This window comes from Cololabis saira, chromosome 15 (genome assembly GCF_033807715.1).
Source record: "Cololabis saira isolate AMF1-May2022 chromosome 15, fColSai1.1, whole genome shotgun sequence".
NCBI classification, from domain to species: domain Eukaryota; kingdom Metazoa; phylum Chordata; class Actinopteri; order Beloniformes; family Belonidae; genus Cololabis; species Cololabis saira.
This window is the reverse complement of record NC_084601.1, coordinates 36,387,027-36,401,606: the sequence shown is the minus strand read 5'-3', so window position 1 is coordinate 36,401,606 and position 14,580 is coordinate 36,387,027. Positions and strand designations below refer to the sequence as shown.

Genomic DNA, 14,580 nt, shown 5'->3' with positions numbered 1-14,580 from the left:
CCTTCCTTCCTTCCTTCCTTCCTTCCTTCCTTCCTTCTTTTTTCCCTTCCTTCCTTCTTTCCTCCCTTCCTTCCTCCTTTCCTCCCTTCCTTCCTCCTTTTCTCCCTTCCTTCCTTCTTTTCTTCCTTCCTTCTTTTTTCCTTCCTTCCTTCTTTCCTTCCTTCTTTCCTTCCTTCCTTCCTTCCTTCCTTCTTTTTTCCCTTCCTTCCTTCTTTCCTCCCTTCCTTCCTCCTTTCCTCCCTTCCTTCCTCCTTTTCTCCCTTCCTTCCTTCTTTTCTTCCTTCCTTCTTTCCTCCCTTCCTTCCTTCTTTCCTTCCTTCTTTCCTTCCTTCCTTCCTTCCTTCCTCTTTTCTCCCTTCCTTCCTTCCTCTTTTCTCCCTTCCTTCCTTCTTTCCTCCCTTCCTTCCTTCTTTCCTCCCTTCTTTCCTTCCTTCCTTCCTTCCTTCCTTCTTTTCTCCCTCCCTTCTTTCCTCCTTTCCTTCCTTATTTTTTCCCTTCCTTCCTTCTTTCCTCCCTTCTTTCCTTCCTTCCGTCCTTCCTTCCTTCCTTCCTTCCTTCTTCCTTCCTTCCTTCCTTCCTTCCTTCCTTCCTTCCTTCCTTCCTTCCTTCCTTCCTTCCTTCCTTCCTTCTTTTTTCCCTTCCTTCCTTCTTTCCTCCAATCTTTCCTCCCTTTCCTTCCTTCCTTCCTTCTTTCCTTCCTTCTTTCCTCCCTTCTTTCCTTCCTTCCTTCCGTCCTTCCTTCCTTCCTTCCTTCCTTCCTTCCTTCCTTCCTTCCTTCCTTCCTTCCTTCCTTCCTTCCTTCCTTCCTTCCTTCTTTTTTCCCTTCCTTCCTTCTTTCCTCCCTTCCTTCCTCCTTTCCTCCCTTCCTTCCTCTTTTCTCCCTTCCTTCCTTCTTTTCTTCCTTCCTTCTTTTTTCCTTCCTTCCTTCTTTTCACCCTTCCTTCCTCCTTTCCTCCCTTCCTTCCTTCCTTCTTTTCTCCCTTCTTTCCTCCTTTCCTCCCTTCCTTCCTTCCTTCTTTTCTCCCTTCTTTCCTTCTTTTCTTCCTTCCTTCTTTTTTTCCTTCCTTCCTTCTTTTCACCCTTCCTTCCTCCTTTCCTCCCTTCCTTCCTTCCTCCTTTCCTCCCTTCCTTCCTTCCTTCTTTCCTTATTTTCTTTCTTCCTTCCTTCATCCCTTCTTTCCTACCTTCCTTCTTTCCTCCCTTCTTTCCTTCTTTTCTCCCTTCCTTCCTTCTTTCCTCCCTTCCTTCTTTTCTACCTTCTTTCCTCCCTTCCTTCCTTCCTTCCTTCCTTCCTTCCTTCCTTCCTTCCTTCCTTCCTTCCTTCCTTCCTTCCTTCCTTCCTTCCTTCCTTCCTTCCTTCCTTCCTTCCTTCCTTCCTTCTTTTCTCCCTTCCGTCCTTCTTTCCTCCCTTCTTTCCTCCCTTCCTTCATCCCTTCTTTCCTTCCTTCTTCCTTGACCTGAAGACAGCACAAGGGTTAAATTGAAAAGATGGTTTAAACGGCCTCCTCTTTGCTCTCCCTTTTATTCAACATCTCCTTTTCATCCTCTCTGAATTTGGGCTTTTTATTTTTGGCAGGACTTGAGCTTCGTAAACGCTCAGATGTTCCCGTGTGCAAACAACTTTCCTGATGTCATGGTTTCTCATCATAACAGACGTTGGAAAGAGGAGTCTTTTTATTATTCCCTAATTGAAAGCCCACTCAAATAAGCTTAATCTGAAGCAGCGATGTCAGAACCTTTATTATAGTTAGACATAATAAGCAAAAGTTTGTCAGCTTCCATCAGATTCAATTTAAAATATACCTTTCAAATTCAGTAAGCCACCTAATTTGCCAAACTATCAACCTAATGTATTTACAGAGGTAGGAGAGCTTGAAAATGAAAATAAAGCTGTTTTATCCCATTGAAAATAAAGAAGAGGTGCTTTGTTTTAAGTGCACTGCAAAAACTAAAAATCTTAACAAGAATTTTTGTCTTATTTCTAGTTAAAATGTCTCATTTTTAGTCGAAAAATCTAATTGCACTTAAAACAAGACTCATCACTGGAAAAAACAACAATTTTCACCTGTTTCAAGTATTTTCACTTAAAATAAGTAGAAAAATCTGCCAGTGGAACAAGATCTTTTAGCTTGTAATGAGCTAATGAGCAGATTTTTCTACTTATTTTAAGTGAAAATTTACTTGAAACAGGTGAAAATTGTCAAATAACAAGTTATTTTTCTGGTAATGACTCTTTTTTTAAGTGTAATGAGATTTTTTGACTAAAAATGAGACATTTTAACTAGAAATAAGACAAATATTCCTGGTAAGATTTTGAATTTTTGCAGTGTGATTGTGGTCGGCCGTGTCATAACAGGACCGAGTGGGAAGAAGTTAAATGAAAGATGTTTTCTGCTGTCATCAGTCCTTCTCTCCTTTCTGTCTTGCTCCTCTTGCTTTTCTCTTTTTTCTACTCCTCTCTTCCTGCATCTTTTCCTAAAATCCTCCCCTGTGCTCCTCTTGGCTGAGTTTTGTCTCGCTACCCTGCAATGCAGCACTTGGTCTGTGACGACCAGCGGTGATGTCACACGTCTGCCGTCTCCCCACGTGTTCCCTCCCCATCTTACCCCTCACCCACGGGTGCATTTCTCCGTCACAGTTTTGTCAGACATTTTCCGAGCTCTCTGTTCTTCTGTTAAATTGCTTTCTGTAATTTATCGTAGTGTGTCAGCACCCCATCTGTCCCGAGAGAGCCTCCTCAGCATCGCATGGATGCTGATGCCGTCATGATACCAGCTGGAGAAAAACATTTGTGTCTCGTATCCTGTTTGTTCAGGATGTGCAGATACAACACTGCAAGAACTCAAAATCTTACCAGGAATATTTGTCTTATTTCTAGTTAAAATGTCTCATTTTTAGTCAAAAAAACTCATTACATTTAAAACAAGAGTCATTACCAGAAAAATTACTTGTTATTTGACAATTTTCACCTGTTTCAAGTAAATTTTCACTTGAAATAAGTAGAAAAATCTGCCAGTGGGACAAGATTTATCTCTATCTCTATCCACCTCTGCTACACCTTGTTGAGCTGCATTTTGTAATAACGGTGCATTTTGTAATAAACGTCCAAAACGTAATAACTTTTTTATTGCATTTTGTATTAAAGCCGCATTTTGCACACTGCAAAAACTCAAAATCTTACCAGGAATATTTGTCTTATTTCTAGTTAAAATGTCTCATTTTTAGTCAAAAAATCTCATTACACTTAAAACGAATAACTTATTTGACAATTTTCACCTGTTTCAAGTAAATTTTCACTTGAAATAAGTAGAAAAATCTGCCAGTGGGACAAGATTTATCTTCTCATTACAAGCAAAAAAATCTTGTTCCACTGGCAGATTTTTCTACTTATTTTAAGTGAAAATCTACTTGAAACAGGTGAAAATTGTTGTTTTTTTGACGAAAAAATTAAACATTTTAATTAGAAATAAGACAAATATTCTTGCTAAGATTTTGAGTTTTTGCAGTGCATTATGCAGATACTTTGATCAGCCATGAGCCGTGTTCCTCCACACTGACGTGGGATACTGATACATAACTCATCTTAAATGGGATCAAAATGATCAAAATGTGCAAAACAAGCACACAATTGTAGATCTGGCTGGACCTTTTCTATTGGTTCCAAAGGTGTTAAAATGTTCTTTTTATGAAAACAGAAAGCTGCAAGTGACAAATATAATAACAAAGCAGCATTGCTTTGCTAGCATTGCTTCTCGTGAGGATGCAATAAGTCTGAAAGTACTGATAAAGATGAAATATTGATTTCAGTTCAATTATTTTACTACTTTATGGAAGTAGTCTAACTGTCACTGATAGTTTTTTCTTCTCTTTTGCTTAAAGTCACCTCCCCACGAAGTTTGGCATCTTTGCAGCTCTGTTTGTGGTCAGTTTAAACAATAAAAACCACAGCCAAAAACCAGTTTTTGGGTGTGATGAAAGAGGATAGGTGTAATCTGGATATAAACAGTGTAAATGTCTCCAGCCGTTTGAATCGATTTTGGCAACAGTTGAACTTGAAGATTCAGGCCTTTTCTCTGAAAATCGAACAGAAGACTACACTCAAATCTATCTTTTACAAGATAGACGTATTTGCTGTTGTGCCGACACGCTCTCCCGTGACTTGTTTCCGTTGCTCTGAATCCATAACCTTTGTTGCTCTGGCTGGTCGTAGCGCTAACCACCTGCATGCAAAGGCAGTTTGATAAGCAACTGTTGGATCAGAAAGGTGGGAAGATACGTATCGACCCTCGATGATGTTGTGATCTGTCTAGCTAGTGTTCCCTTGTTTAACTGAGAAAAAAATATGAAGTTTAATCCTGAAATGTCAGACCTTGCCTGACACTCAAGGAAATCCTAATTCATATTATGAATATTGACTAAGTTTTTCTTTCCATGTGATTACGAGCCTGGCCAGCCTTTCCCACTCACTTTGGAGAAGTTCTTTCATGCAACCTGGGTCTGGTATCAATCCCATTCAAAGCCTTTTCCACTGGTTCTAAAGCAATCACACCTTGGCAGGAAAAGAATTAGGAAGGCTGGTGAGGCTATACGATTATGGTTCTTTAGATAATAATCAATGAAACCTCTGCTAAAATCAGGCAACTCAATTAAAACTGTGCAAAGGAGTTTTTGCATTTTTAGAGCCGGAGCACTGACAGTGCGAAGGCCCTATTGTATCTGTAGGAATTTTTATTTTTTCCTCGTTTTTATTTTTCAGACGAAATGAGGGCCTTTTTTCCCCCTAAACGTGCCCCAAAAGTCACCAAATTTTGCATGCAAGCCAGGCCTGGCGAAAAATGTGATATTTACTGGTTTGCATTAATGGGCGTGGCCTAACGGCTCAGCAGCGCCCCCTAGAAAACTTTGTGCCTCAAGCCCCACAATACAGTTTGACGTACATGCACGTAAATCGGTACACAACTGTATCATGTCGCAACTTAAAGAAAAGTCTCTTGGCACCATGGCCGAAACTGAACAGGAAGTCGGCCATTTTGAATTAATCGTGTAATTTTGGAGCAATTTATGCCATTTCTTCGGCAGTTAATACGGCCCGAACCGTAACGTGCCCCCAGGTGTGTTTTACATCAAAATGTGCGTCTCCATCCTGCGACGACGGTCATTACTTTTCTCAGTCAAAAGCGTTACCGTGGCGACGATAGACGCCAAAAAGCGTGCCCACCCTTCATCTGATTGGTCCATATTTGATAGACCCTTTTTTCTGGCATAACTTTTGAATTGTATGACATAAAGACTCGTGGGTGGTTTCATCCACTAAATGTCCAGTCCTGAAGAATCTACATCAAGTCATACAAGCTTCCACTGCAGCCTGAACGTGCACAAGGGTGCGAGGGCCCGTTCATCGCTGCTTGCAGCTTTAATTTTAATTTGTTTCAGCTTAGCAGGTCACCTTATAGGCGTAGAGGTTGAAGTTACATTTAGTCTCATTCAGCAGTTATTGCAGCCGTCACGTAACCAGCTATTGCGTATCTGATCAATACAGTGTCACAACCATCAGTCACCTCACTGCAGAGCCGCGTGTTGAGACTTTAAAATATCTGAGAGCGACAAGGACGTCATCTCTCTCTCTGACTCTGCTCACTGCAGCTACAGTAGCTTTGTCGCCTCATCACCAGGATCAAACACATCACCCCCAGTCTAAGTGCTTTAATGCTTAAACTGGAACCTGGTGACCTGAAATGGATGTGAGTCAGTGTGTCTTTATGTTTGAGTGTTACAGCAGCCCGGCTGATCACCAAAGGACTGAGTAACACTTTGAAGAGGAGGAGGCTCGTCCTCTCACAGAAACGGGTCGTCCCTCTGAACAGTCGTTTCTGGTTACCACATCGGCTTTCTGAGAGCTTTGGATGTTGCAGACACTGAAAATCCCTCCTTTTATACTCGTCCCTCATAATTAACTGTTGAAACAAATTCACAAATTGACGTTTTTGTTTTGCTTCCATCCATCCATCCATGCGTTTCTGTTCCTCACCACATTTTCAGAAGATCTTGCAACAAAAACTGATCTCAGCAAAGTAAAATCTAAACATTTTAACTCATTTTGTCAATATTCTCTCAACAACACTGAAGGAGGACATATTTGGGGAGAAAAACGTGTTTTTTGCGGTTAAGAGCATATTTGGGTGATGTGAATGACAACTCAAGCATGACAGGAGCCTTCACTTAACGATTGGTGACCTGACTGTGACATCACTGTAGGTTTTCAGGCCTTGAATGTCTTAAAAACAAGCTTTTGATTGTTTTTGCTAAATAAATTAGAAATTCAGCCTTTAAACCATGTCTTTATCTTCCCATTCTCTAAGCTCATTATCTATGCGGGATTCTGAGTGGGCGGGGCTATGATAATGAGGCTCTGTGCTGATTGGCTGCCTGAATGACGCGATACACCGCTACGAAAAAATGGTGGAAGCTCCGGCCGGCGGAGTTACACCGTGTCCTAACTGCATGCGAGCGAGCGTCAGCGACAAAATCAGTTCCATTGCTTTATTTTCTATTGGACTGTCCTAACTGGACGCAGCGCTGCGCAGCACGACGCGGCGCGCCGTTTTGAGCTGGCTGTTTCCTGTCACTCGCATTGAAAGCCGGTTGAAAGCGCTGTAGGAAACAGTCATGGATGAGGAACGGCTGATCCAGTTAGTTGAAATGAGAAGTTATCTCTATGATTCCTCCTCATTTCACTACAAAAACCTCAATAAAGTGGCAGCTGCTGGAGGGAGATGGACAGAGAGCGTCCAATGTCACGATAGTCGGACACTCGCACGCAGTTGTTACATGGTGTTTAGTTGTGGGCGTGGTTTGCATTTTGGTTACGTAACGAAAATGCGCAGAATCTTATTGGCTCATAGATCCACATCACACTGGACGGATCATCCGGGCGGCTGTACAGACACTGCAGAATTTGGTTGTTTCCTCCTTCTCTGAGTTGGCAGGCTGAGGGGAGAACACTTTATATATGTTAAAGCAAGAAAAAACCTGTCCCCTTTAACGATTGGTCACCTGACTGTGACATCACTGTTAATCTCTATGTTGGCAAAGTGAACAATCCTGACTGTTGGATGTAACGCGCCCATCCTAACTTAGTTTTCACAGGCGACCTGTTTTCATTTAGCATAGCGTTTGCTATGATCTTAACTAATGTTGCCTTAGATTCTGATCCAATCCGTCCATCCATCCTTGTTTCAGATGTCGCTAGTGAAATATTATCTTTAAAATAGAATAGTCATGCTGTTTTAGGTCTTCGCTCACAGCTCGGAACTCAATTCAGTGAGAATGTTAAGTGGCTAGAATGGAAACAACTACCTGTTTGACGTGATAGACTCGCAATGTAGCCGTCACTCATAGAAATTACTCTTCTGTACTTTCACAGCGGCTTCAGCTGTGAACGTCAGATGTTTCCCCTGGCAGTGCAAAGTCATAGCAGTGATTTTGAACAACACACTCCGTTGTTGAGAGGTGGAGTGGAGTCCAGTGGTTGACTATAAGCTCTGTTCACATCTAGCGTTGCCACCTTTCGGAAATAGAAATAAGGGACGCCCCGATTTCAGCAAAATGCTTTGATTTAAAGTTTAAAGTGCTTTAATACCAGTGAACTTGCATGAGCCTTACAGACAGCCAACTATACTAGCAACTGAAATGCTATGTATGTCCACATCAGCCCAGATGTACATGCAAGTAAATATAAATATAGCTACAGGTGAAGGTCGGAAAATTTGAATATGGTTTAAAAGTACATTTATTTCAATAATTCCGACATGGTATCAATCATTAATATGTGTGCAGACAAGGTAAAAAAAAAAAAAAAAAAAAAAAAAAAAAAATATTTCAATAATTCAACTTAAAAGGTGAAACTAGTATATTACATAGTCTCATTACATGCAAAGCAAGATATATTAAGCCTTTATTTGTTATAATTTTGATGATTGAATTGTTTATTGATTTCATGAAATATTCAAATTTTTTTAGATTTTTTATTTGGGTTTTCATAAACTCTGAGTCACCTTTAGTTGAATTTACTACGAATTAAGTTTTGCAATATATTCAAATTTCCCAACTTTCACCTTTATATTATGACATCAATAAATAACAGAGAGAGCGAACCAACATATGTTGCATATTTAACATATTTAATATATCCTGTCCTTTATTTTGTTCATTATTGTTAGTTTGTTGTTCATGTGTGGAACAATGCATGGGACAATTGTGAAATACGGAATAAACTGCGTTCCGTATTGGTTCAATACAGAACTTTTAATTCCCAATTACCTAACAATTCCGTATTTCAAGGGACGGGTGGCGAGCCTGTTCACATCTGCAATGAACAGAGATGTAAACATACACTGTATGTAAACATTTGCTGTATTGCTTTAGTATATTGATCAAAGCATGTCACAGAAGTTTTATTCAAATCTCAGGAATATTGTCAACTTTTGAAAAAGTCAGCAGCACAGATTTTTGCTGTAAAGGATCCTTAGTATCAGAGCAAAGTACTAAGACCAAACCACTTGGAAGAGGTTAATACAGCTGTTTAATGGATGAACAAATAGCAGATACCACACAGAACTGTGTCCTCAACAACTCAAGATTAGAGCTTTGTAAAACGTACTTCAAAAATGGAATGCAATTCATGCAATTAAGGATTTTCTCTTTTATATCAAGTTGAGAAAAAATATTAAATCATCTTCAATTTGCATTTCCAGCACAGTTACCTACAAAAGTCAAAATATTGAAATGAGCCTGCGGTTAAAAGCGAGTGCTTGCCGACTCAATGAGCTGCTCCACGAGACTGAGTGACAAGAAAAGGAGAGCAGGTTGTTCCAATAATGGGACGGATTATAAAACTCCCTCTATGTGGGGATTCCCAACGGCGTTTGGCAGTCAGTGCAAATGGAACTGGAATGATATAAAAGGAAAAGCTGAGACCAAAAATGATGTCAAAGTGTTAGAAGAGAAAATGCAAAATAGTATGCCTTAAAATAAAAAATCAACAAGCACATGTTCAGAAACAGAAGTAAGTGTTTCACTGCAAAAACTCAAAATCTTAACAAGAATATTTGTCTTATTTCTAGTTAAAATGTCTCATTTTTAGTCAAAAAATCTCATTACACTTAAAACAAGACTCATCACTGGAAAAAACAACAATTTCCACCGGTTTCAAGTAGATTTTCACTTAAAATAAGTAGAAAAATCTGCCAGTGGAACAAGATTTTTTTGCTTGTAATAAGAAGATAAATCTTGTCCCACTGGCAGATTTTTCTACTTATTTCAACTGAAAATTTACTTGAAACAGGTGAAAACTGTCAAATAACAAGTTGTTTTTCTGGTAATGACTCTTTTTTTAAGTGTAACGAGATTTTTTGACTAAAAATGAGACATTTTAACTAGAAATAAGACAAAATAATCCTGGTAAGATTTTGAGTTTTCGCAGTATTGTGAATGAGCTATGAGAGCAGGTAGGATTTACTTGTCTGAAAAGCCAAATGTAGTTATTAATAAACCGCGGGGGAGCAGTTTTGGATAGTGATTGATAAGATTGAGTCATACACAAAGCTGCATTGTTTTTTTCTTTTGCTTTTAGACCACCAGCTGCGAGGAAAGTCTCAGTCCTAAGAAAACTGGTGCTACTCTGGCCCCTAAACCTTCCTGGGCCAGACACAAGAACTGCTACATCATGTCATCGTTGTAACCAATGACTGTAAAGAAAAGAAAGTGTGTGGAAAGAGTGGACGAAGCATAAACTCATGTGACCCATTGATTTACAAAGAGCGGTTTTGAAGCCCATTTTTCTTCAAGCCGCAGCCATTTTGCTGCAGAATCCGACGGGAAGACGCCCGCTGTACGTCAGTCACGGTTAGCTTAGGCCACCAGCTCCTTCAGCGGATCCCTGGCAAAAGTTTTGCAGAGCTGCCGAACATAGCGATTAATATGTTGACTCGACAGCAAAATAAGAAAAGACTGTTGCGTTAAGCCGACGCTGGGATTATACAAACTGCTGATTGGCTCAGTATGAGGTTGCATGATGATTACAGATGAGGAAGTGATAATGGCTAACCGTTGGCTCAGCCAGCTGTTAATCAATCCTATTAAAAATAAATACAATGCTTTATATAAACAAAGAAATCCAAAAAGACAAAACTCAATCATCATAAAGCACTAGCGGAACAAATTTGTACATAAACTGTGAGCAGAGTGAAATTTGCACACTAATGCATTCCTGAAAACTTTTTCACAATAAAAAAAAGATCTACTCCTGCCTCCCAAGGAGGCGTGGATCATGTGAAAATGAGGAGTGCACATCAATTTAGCTTGTCTTTTCAAGACCGAATAATGTTACTTTCGCAATGTCTGGATTAGGGATGGGCGGTATGGACTAAAAAATGTATCACGATAATTTCTGGCATTTATCCCAATAACGATAAAAATGACGATAAAAAAAATACCAATTCAACTCCACCTTTGTAACTATAAATCTATCTCGCTCTCAGATCCACCATGTTTGTTACACAAAAACCTCATCAACGGGAATTTATCTTTCTTTCTTTCTTTCTTTCTTTTTTTATTTCTTTCTTTCTTTTTTTATTTCTTTCTTTCTTTCTTTCTTTCTTTCTTTCTTTCTTTCTTTCTTTCTTTCTTTCTTTCTTTCTTTCTTTCTTTCTTTCTTTCTTTCTTTCTTTCTTTCTTTCTTTCTTTCTTTCTTTCTTTCTTTCTTTCTTTCTTTCTTTCTTTCTTTCTTTCTTTCTTTCTTTCTTTCTTTCTTTCTTTCTTTCTTCCTTCCTTCCTTCCTTCCTTCCTTCCTTCCTTCCTTCCTTCCTTCCTTCCTTCCTTCCTTCCTTCCTTCCTTCCTTCCTTCCTTCCTTCCTTCCTTCTTTTTTCCCTTCCTTCCTCCTTTCCTCCTGCTCTTTCCTTCCTTCTTCCCTTCCTCTTTTCTCCCTTCCTTCCTCCTTTCCTTGTTTTCTCCCTTCTTTCTCCCCTTTCCTTCCTTCCTTCCTTCCTTCCTTCCTTCCTTCCTTCCTTCCTTCCTTCTTTTTTCCCCTTCCTTCCTTCTTTCCTCCTGCTCTTTCCTTCCTTCTTCCCTTCCTCTTTTCTCCCTTCCTTCCTTCTTTCCTTGTTTTCTCCCTTCCTTCCTTCCTTCCTTCCTTCCTTCCTTCCTTCCTTCCTTCCTTCCTTCCTTCCTTCCTTCCTTCCATAAATCAGTTTTACACAAAAACATCATCAACGGGAATTTATAGTTTTTACCGTGAGATAACAAATTCTTATCGTGAGGAATTTTTTTGACGGTATATCGTGAACGGTAAAATATCACCCATTCCTAGTCTGGATACCTTTAATACATGTTTCAAACATGGGAATAAATTAGAAATATAAAGCACCTCAATCATCTTGTAGATTCAGATCGTAAGTAGGTTCATTAAATCAATCGTTACTCGTTATGCTGATGTGCAAAATAACATTGACTCGCTCTGTCCTGCACAACATTGTTCCACTTCAGTGAAATGAGCTTTCTGGCTGCGTTTAACCCTTGCAGGCGCTGAGGTTTATGAAGCCGTCTGAGGAACTAAGCTCTGGCTTGAGTCGTTTTGATCCGAGTCTTAGTCCCTTCCAAGGGTTAAAAGAAATCGATCTTTTTCTCTGTCTTTTTTTTCTTACACCATGGATTTGTGGGTTTGAGATGCATCTTCACACGTCGGTACGTGTGGATTTATGAGCTCTGGCAGCGCTGCAGCCGGTACCTGATCTGTCGGCATTTACCAGCATTTATCTTCTATTCTACCTAGATTACAGGACTGTCTCAGAAAATTGAATATTGTGATTTTCTGTAATGCAATTACAAAAAAAAAAGTCATACATTCTGGATTCATTACAAATCAACTGAAATATTGTAAGCCTTTTATTATTTTAATATTGCTGATTATGGTTTACAGCTTAAGAAAACTCAAATATCCTATCTCAAAAAATTAGAATATTCTGGGAATCTTAATCTTAAACTGTAAACCATAATCAGCAATATTAAAATAATAAAAGGCTTGCAATATTTCAGTTGATTTGTAATGAATCCAGAATGTATTTGTTTTTTTAATTGCATTACAGAAAATAAAGAACTTTATCACAATATTCTAATTTTCTGAGAGAGTCCTGTAAGTTTTGATAAAGGAGCTGAATTATGTCGAAATCTAGTAAAAAATTTAAAGAAATTAAAGAATAAGACCCAAAATGATAAACCTGAATGTCAGTCGGATTAAGAATTTGTGGTGGAAATTGAACTTGCATAAAAAAAGGTTAATTGCACGGCTACATCCTCCCAAGTTGATCTGTCAGCAACTGTACAGGAAAGAATATTGTCTTTTTATTTGTGAAGTCTTCAGACAGTACAAGCTTACTATATTAAATTAAATGTGTCTCATTGGGTTGATCAGATTTCTTTTCCCTCCAAAATAAAAAAATACATGTATATGGTATGAGGGTTGTTGTCACGGATATTATTTTTTATTTTTATGGTCCTGTGTTCTTTTATAGATGGGAGGAAGAGTACACGGCCAGAATGGACCTGCAGGAAAACGTGGCTGAACTTGAGGAGGTATGTAACCAGTTCAAGTCTAGTTTGAGTTTATTTGATTTGATTTTGTTTTACATTTTGGCTTAAAGGTTGTCAGCTTGTAAAAGTGTGGTCAGATTTCCTTATGTGAACATGATTTGCATTCTCTTTTGGATTTAAAGAGTGTAAAGAGGACATGCAGTACAAAAACCTCCGCCCTCAACAACCAGCTGCTGTGACGGAGCAGTAAACATGCAGATATTCCCTTAAATCCTCCGGAAATGTGTGAAAAAGAGCATTTTTTTTAATGTAAATTGTGACTATAGTGAATGCTGGAGCCCATTTCCACGCTTAGTCAGATACACAGGAACAGACAGGAGCTGGAAAATCCCAAGACTTGGTTTTATGTTAATAAATTATCTTTAAATATTAAGAAAACAAAATTCATGGTTTTTGGGAATCAAAATGAAAGTGATGCTAATATTAAATTAAAAATCTGTAATGTTGATATTGAAAGGGTTTTTGAGACTAAATTCCTTGGGGTTGTCATTGACCAAAAGTTAACATGGAAACAACACATTGAATACATTAAAGGGAAAATTTCAAAATCACTCGCAATCCTGTATAAATCCAGAAATGTACTGAATTCCAAGGCCTTGCATTTGATCTACTACTCATTGATTGTTCCCCATTTATCATACTGTGTGGAATTGTGGGGATCCACCTTTAAAACCACTTTAAATTCAATAATAAAACTTCAAAAACGAGCCATACGTATCATCAATAAGGCTGATTACTACGCTCACACAGAGCCACTTTTTCTAAATTCTCATGTTATTAAATTTTATGATTTGTTTTATTACAAAATCATGCAAATTATGTTCAGAGCAAAATCAAAAATGCTCCCTGACTCAATACAGAGGTTTTTTTCAATTCAGGAGACTCCGTATAATCTTAGAGGTGTCTGCAATTTTACTGTATAAAAAGCTAAAAAAGGTATGAAAAGGAGACGTGTCTCCATTACTGGAGTTAAATTCTGGAATGATTCCAACATGAATTTAAAAACATGTCATTCTCTTTTGGTTTTTAAGAAAATGGTTTGTAAAGCTATTTTTGAAACTTATAAGTGCGATTGACTATCTGTTACTGTTTCTTTGCTTTTCTGTTGTTTCTTTGCTTTTCTATTCTCTTTATGGTTTTCTGGAGGTCGGTAGCCAAAAAAAGAAAGTTGGTAATATAGGATAGGCTTTTATAAGCATTCTGCTTCAGCCTTTTCAGTCATTGTTCAACACATGATTATTGGTTTTGTGTTAAATGTTAATGCTGTGCACAATGTTTTTAGGGCCTGAGCACTTACAGTGCGAAGGCCCTATTGTATCTGTAGGAATTTGTCTTTATTCTCGTTCTCGTTCTTTCTTCTGACGAAATGAGGGCCTTTTTGCCCCCCTAATCGTGCCCCCAAAAGTCCCCAAATGGCTCAACAGCGCCCACTAGAAAACTTTGTGCCTCAAGCCCCATAATACGGTTTGACGTACATGCACGTAAATCGGTACACACCTGTATCATGTCACAACTTAAAGAAAAGTCTCTTGGCTCCATGGCCGAAACCGAACAGGAAGTCGGCCATTTTTAACATTTTGAATTAATCGCGTAATTTTGGCGCAATTTATGCCATTCCTTTGACAGTTAATACGAACCGTAACGTGCACCCAGGTGTGTTATACATCAAAATGTGCGTCTCCATCCTGCGACTACGCGCATTACTTTTCTCTTTCAAAAGTGTTGCCGTGGCGACGCTAAACGCCAAAAAGCACGCCCCCCCTTCATCTGATTGGTCCATATTTGATAGTTCCCCAAAAGTCACCAAATTTTGCATGCAAGTCAGGCCTGGCAATAAATTTGATATTTCATGTTCTTCATTAATGGGCGTGGCCTAACGGCTCAACAGCGCCCCCTAGAAAACTTTTCTCTGCCATAACTTTTGAATGGTTTGA

At 38.9% G+C, this 14,580-nt stretch overlaps 1 protein-coding gene across 1 annotated transcript in view; it reads left to right on the top strand.

Moving 5' to 3' along the window:
• iffo1a (intermediate filament family orphan 1a) overlaps positions 1 to 14,580 on the top strand; it is a 42,898-nt gene that overhangs the window by 13,847 nt on the left and 14,471 nt on the right. The window contains exon 3 of the mRNA XM_061741455.1: positions 12,568 to 12,628. Coding sequence (XP_061597439.1) covers positions 12,568 to 12,628 — 61 coding nt within the window. The remainder of the gene's footprint in view (positions 1 to 12,567; positions 12,629 to 14,580) is intronic.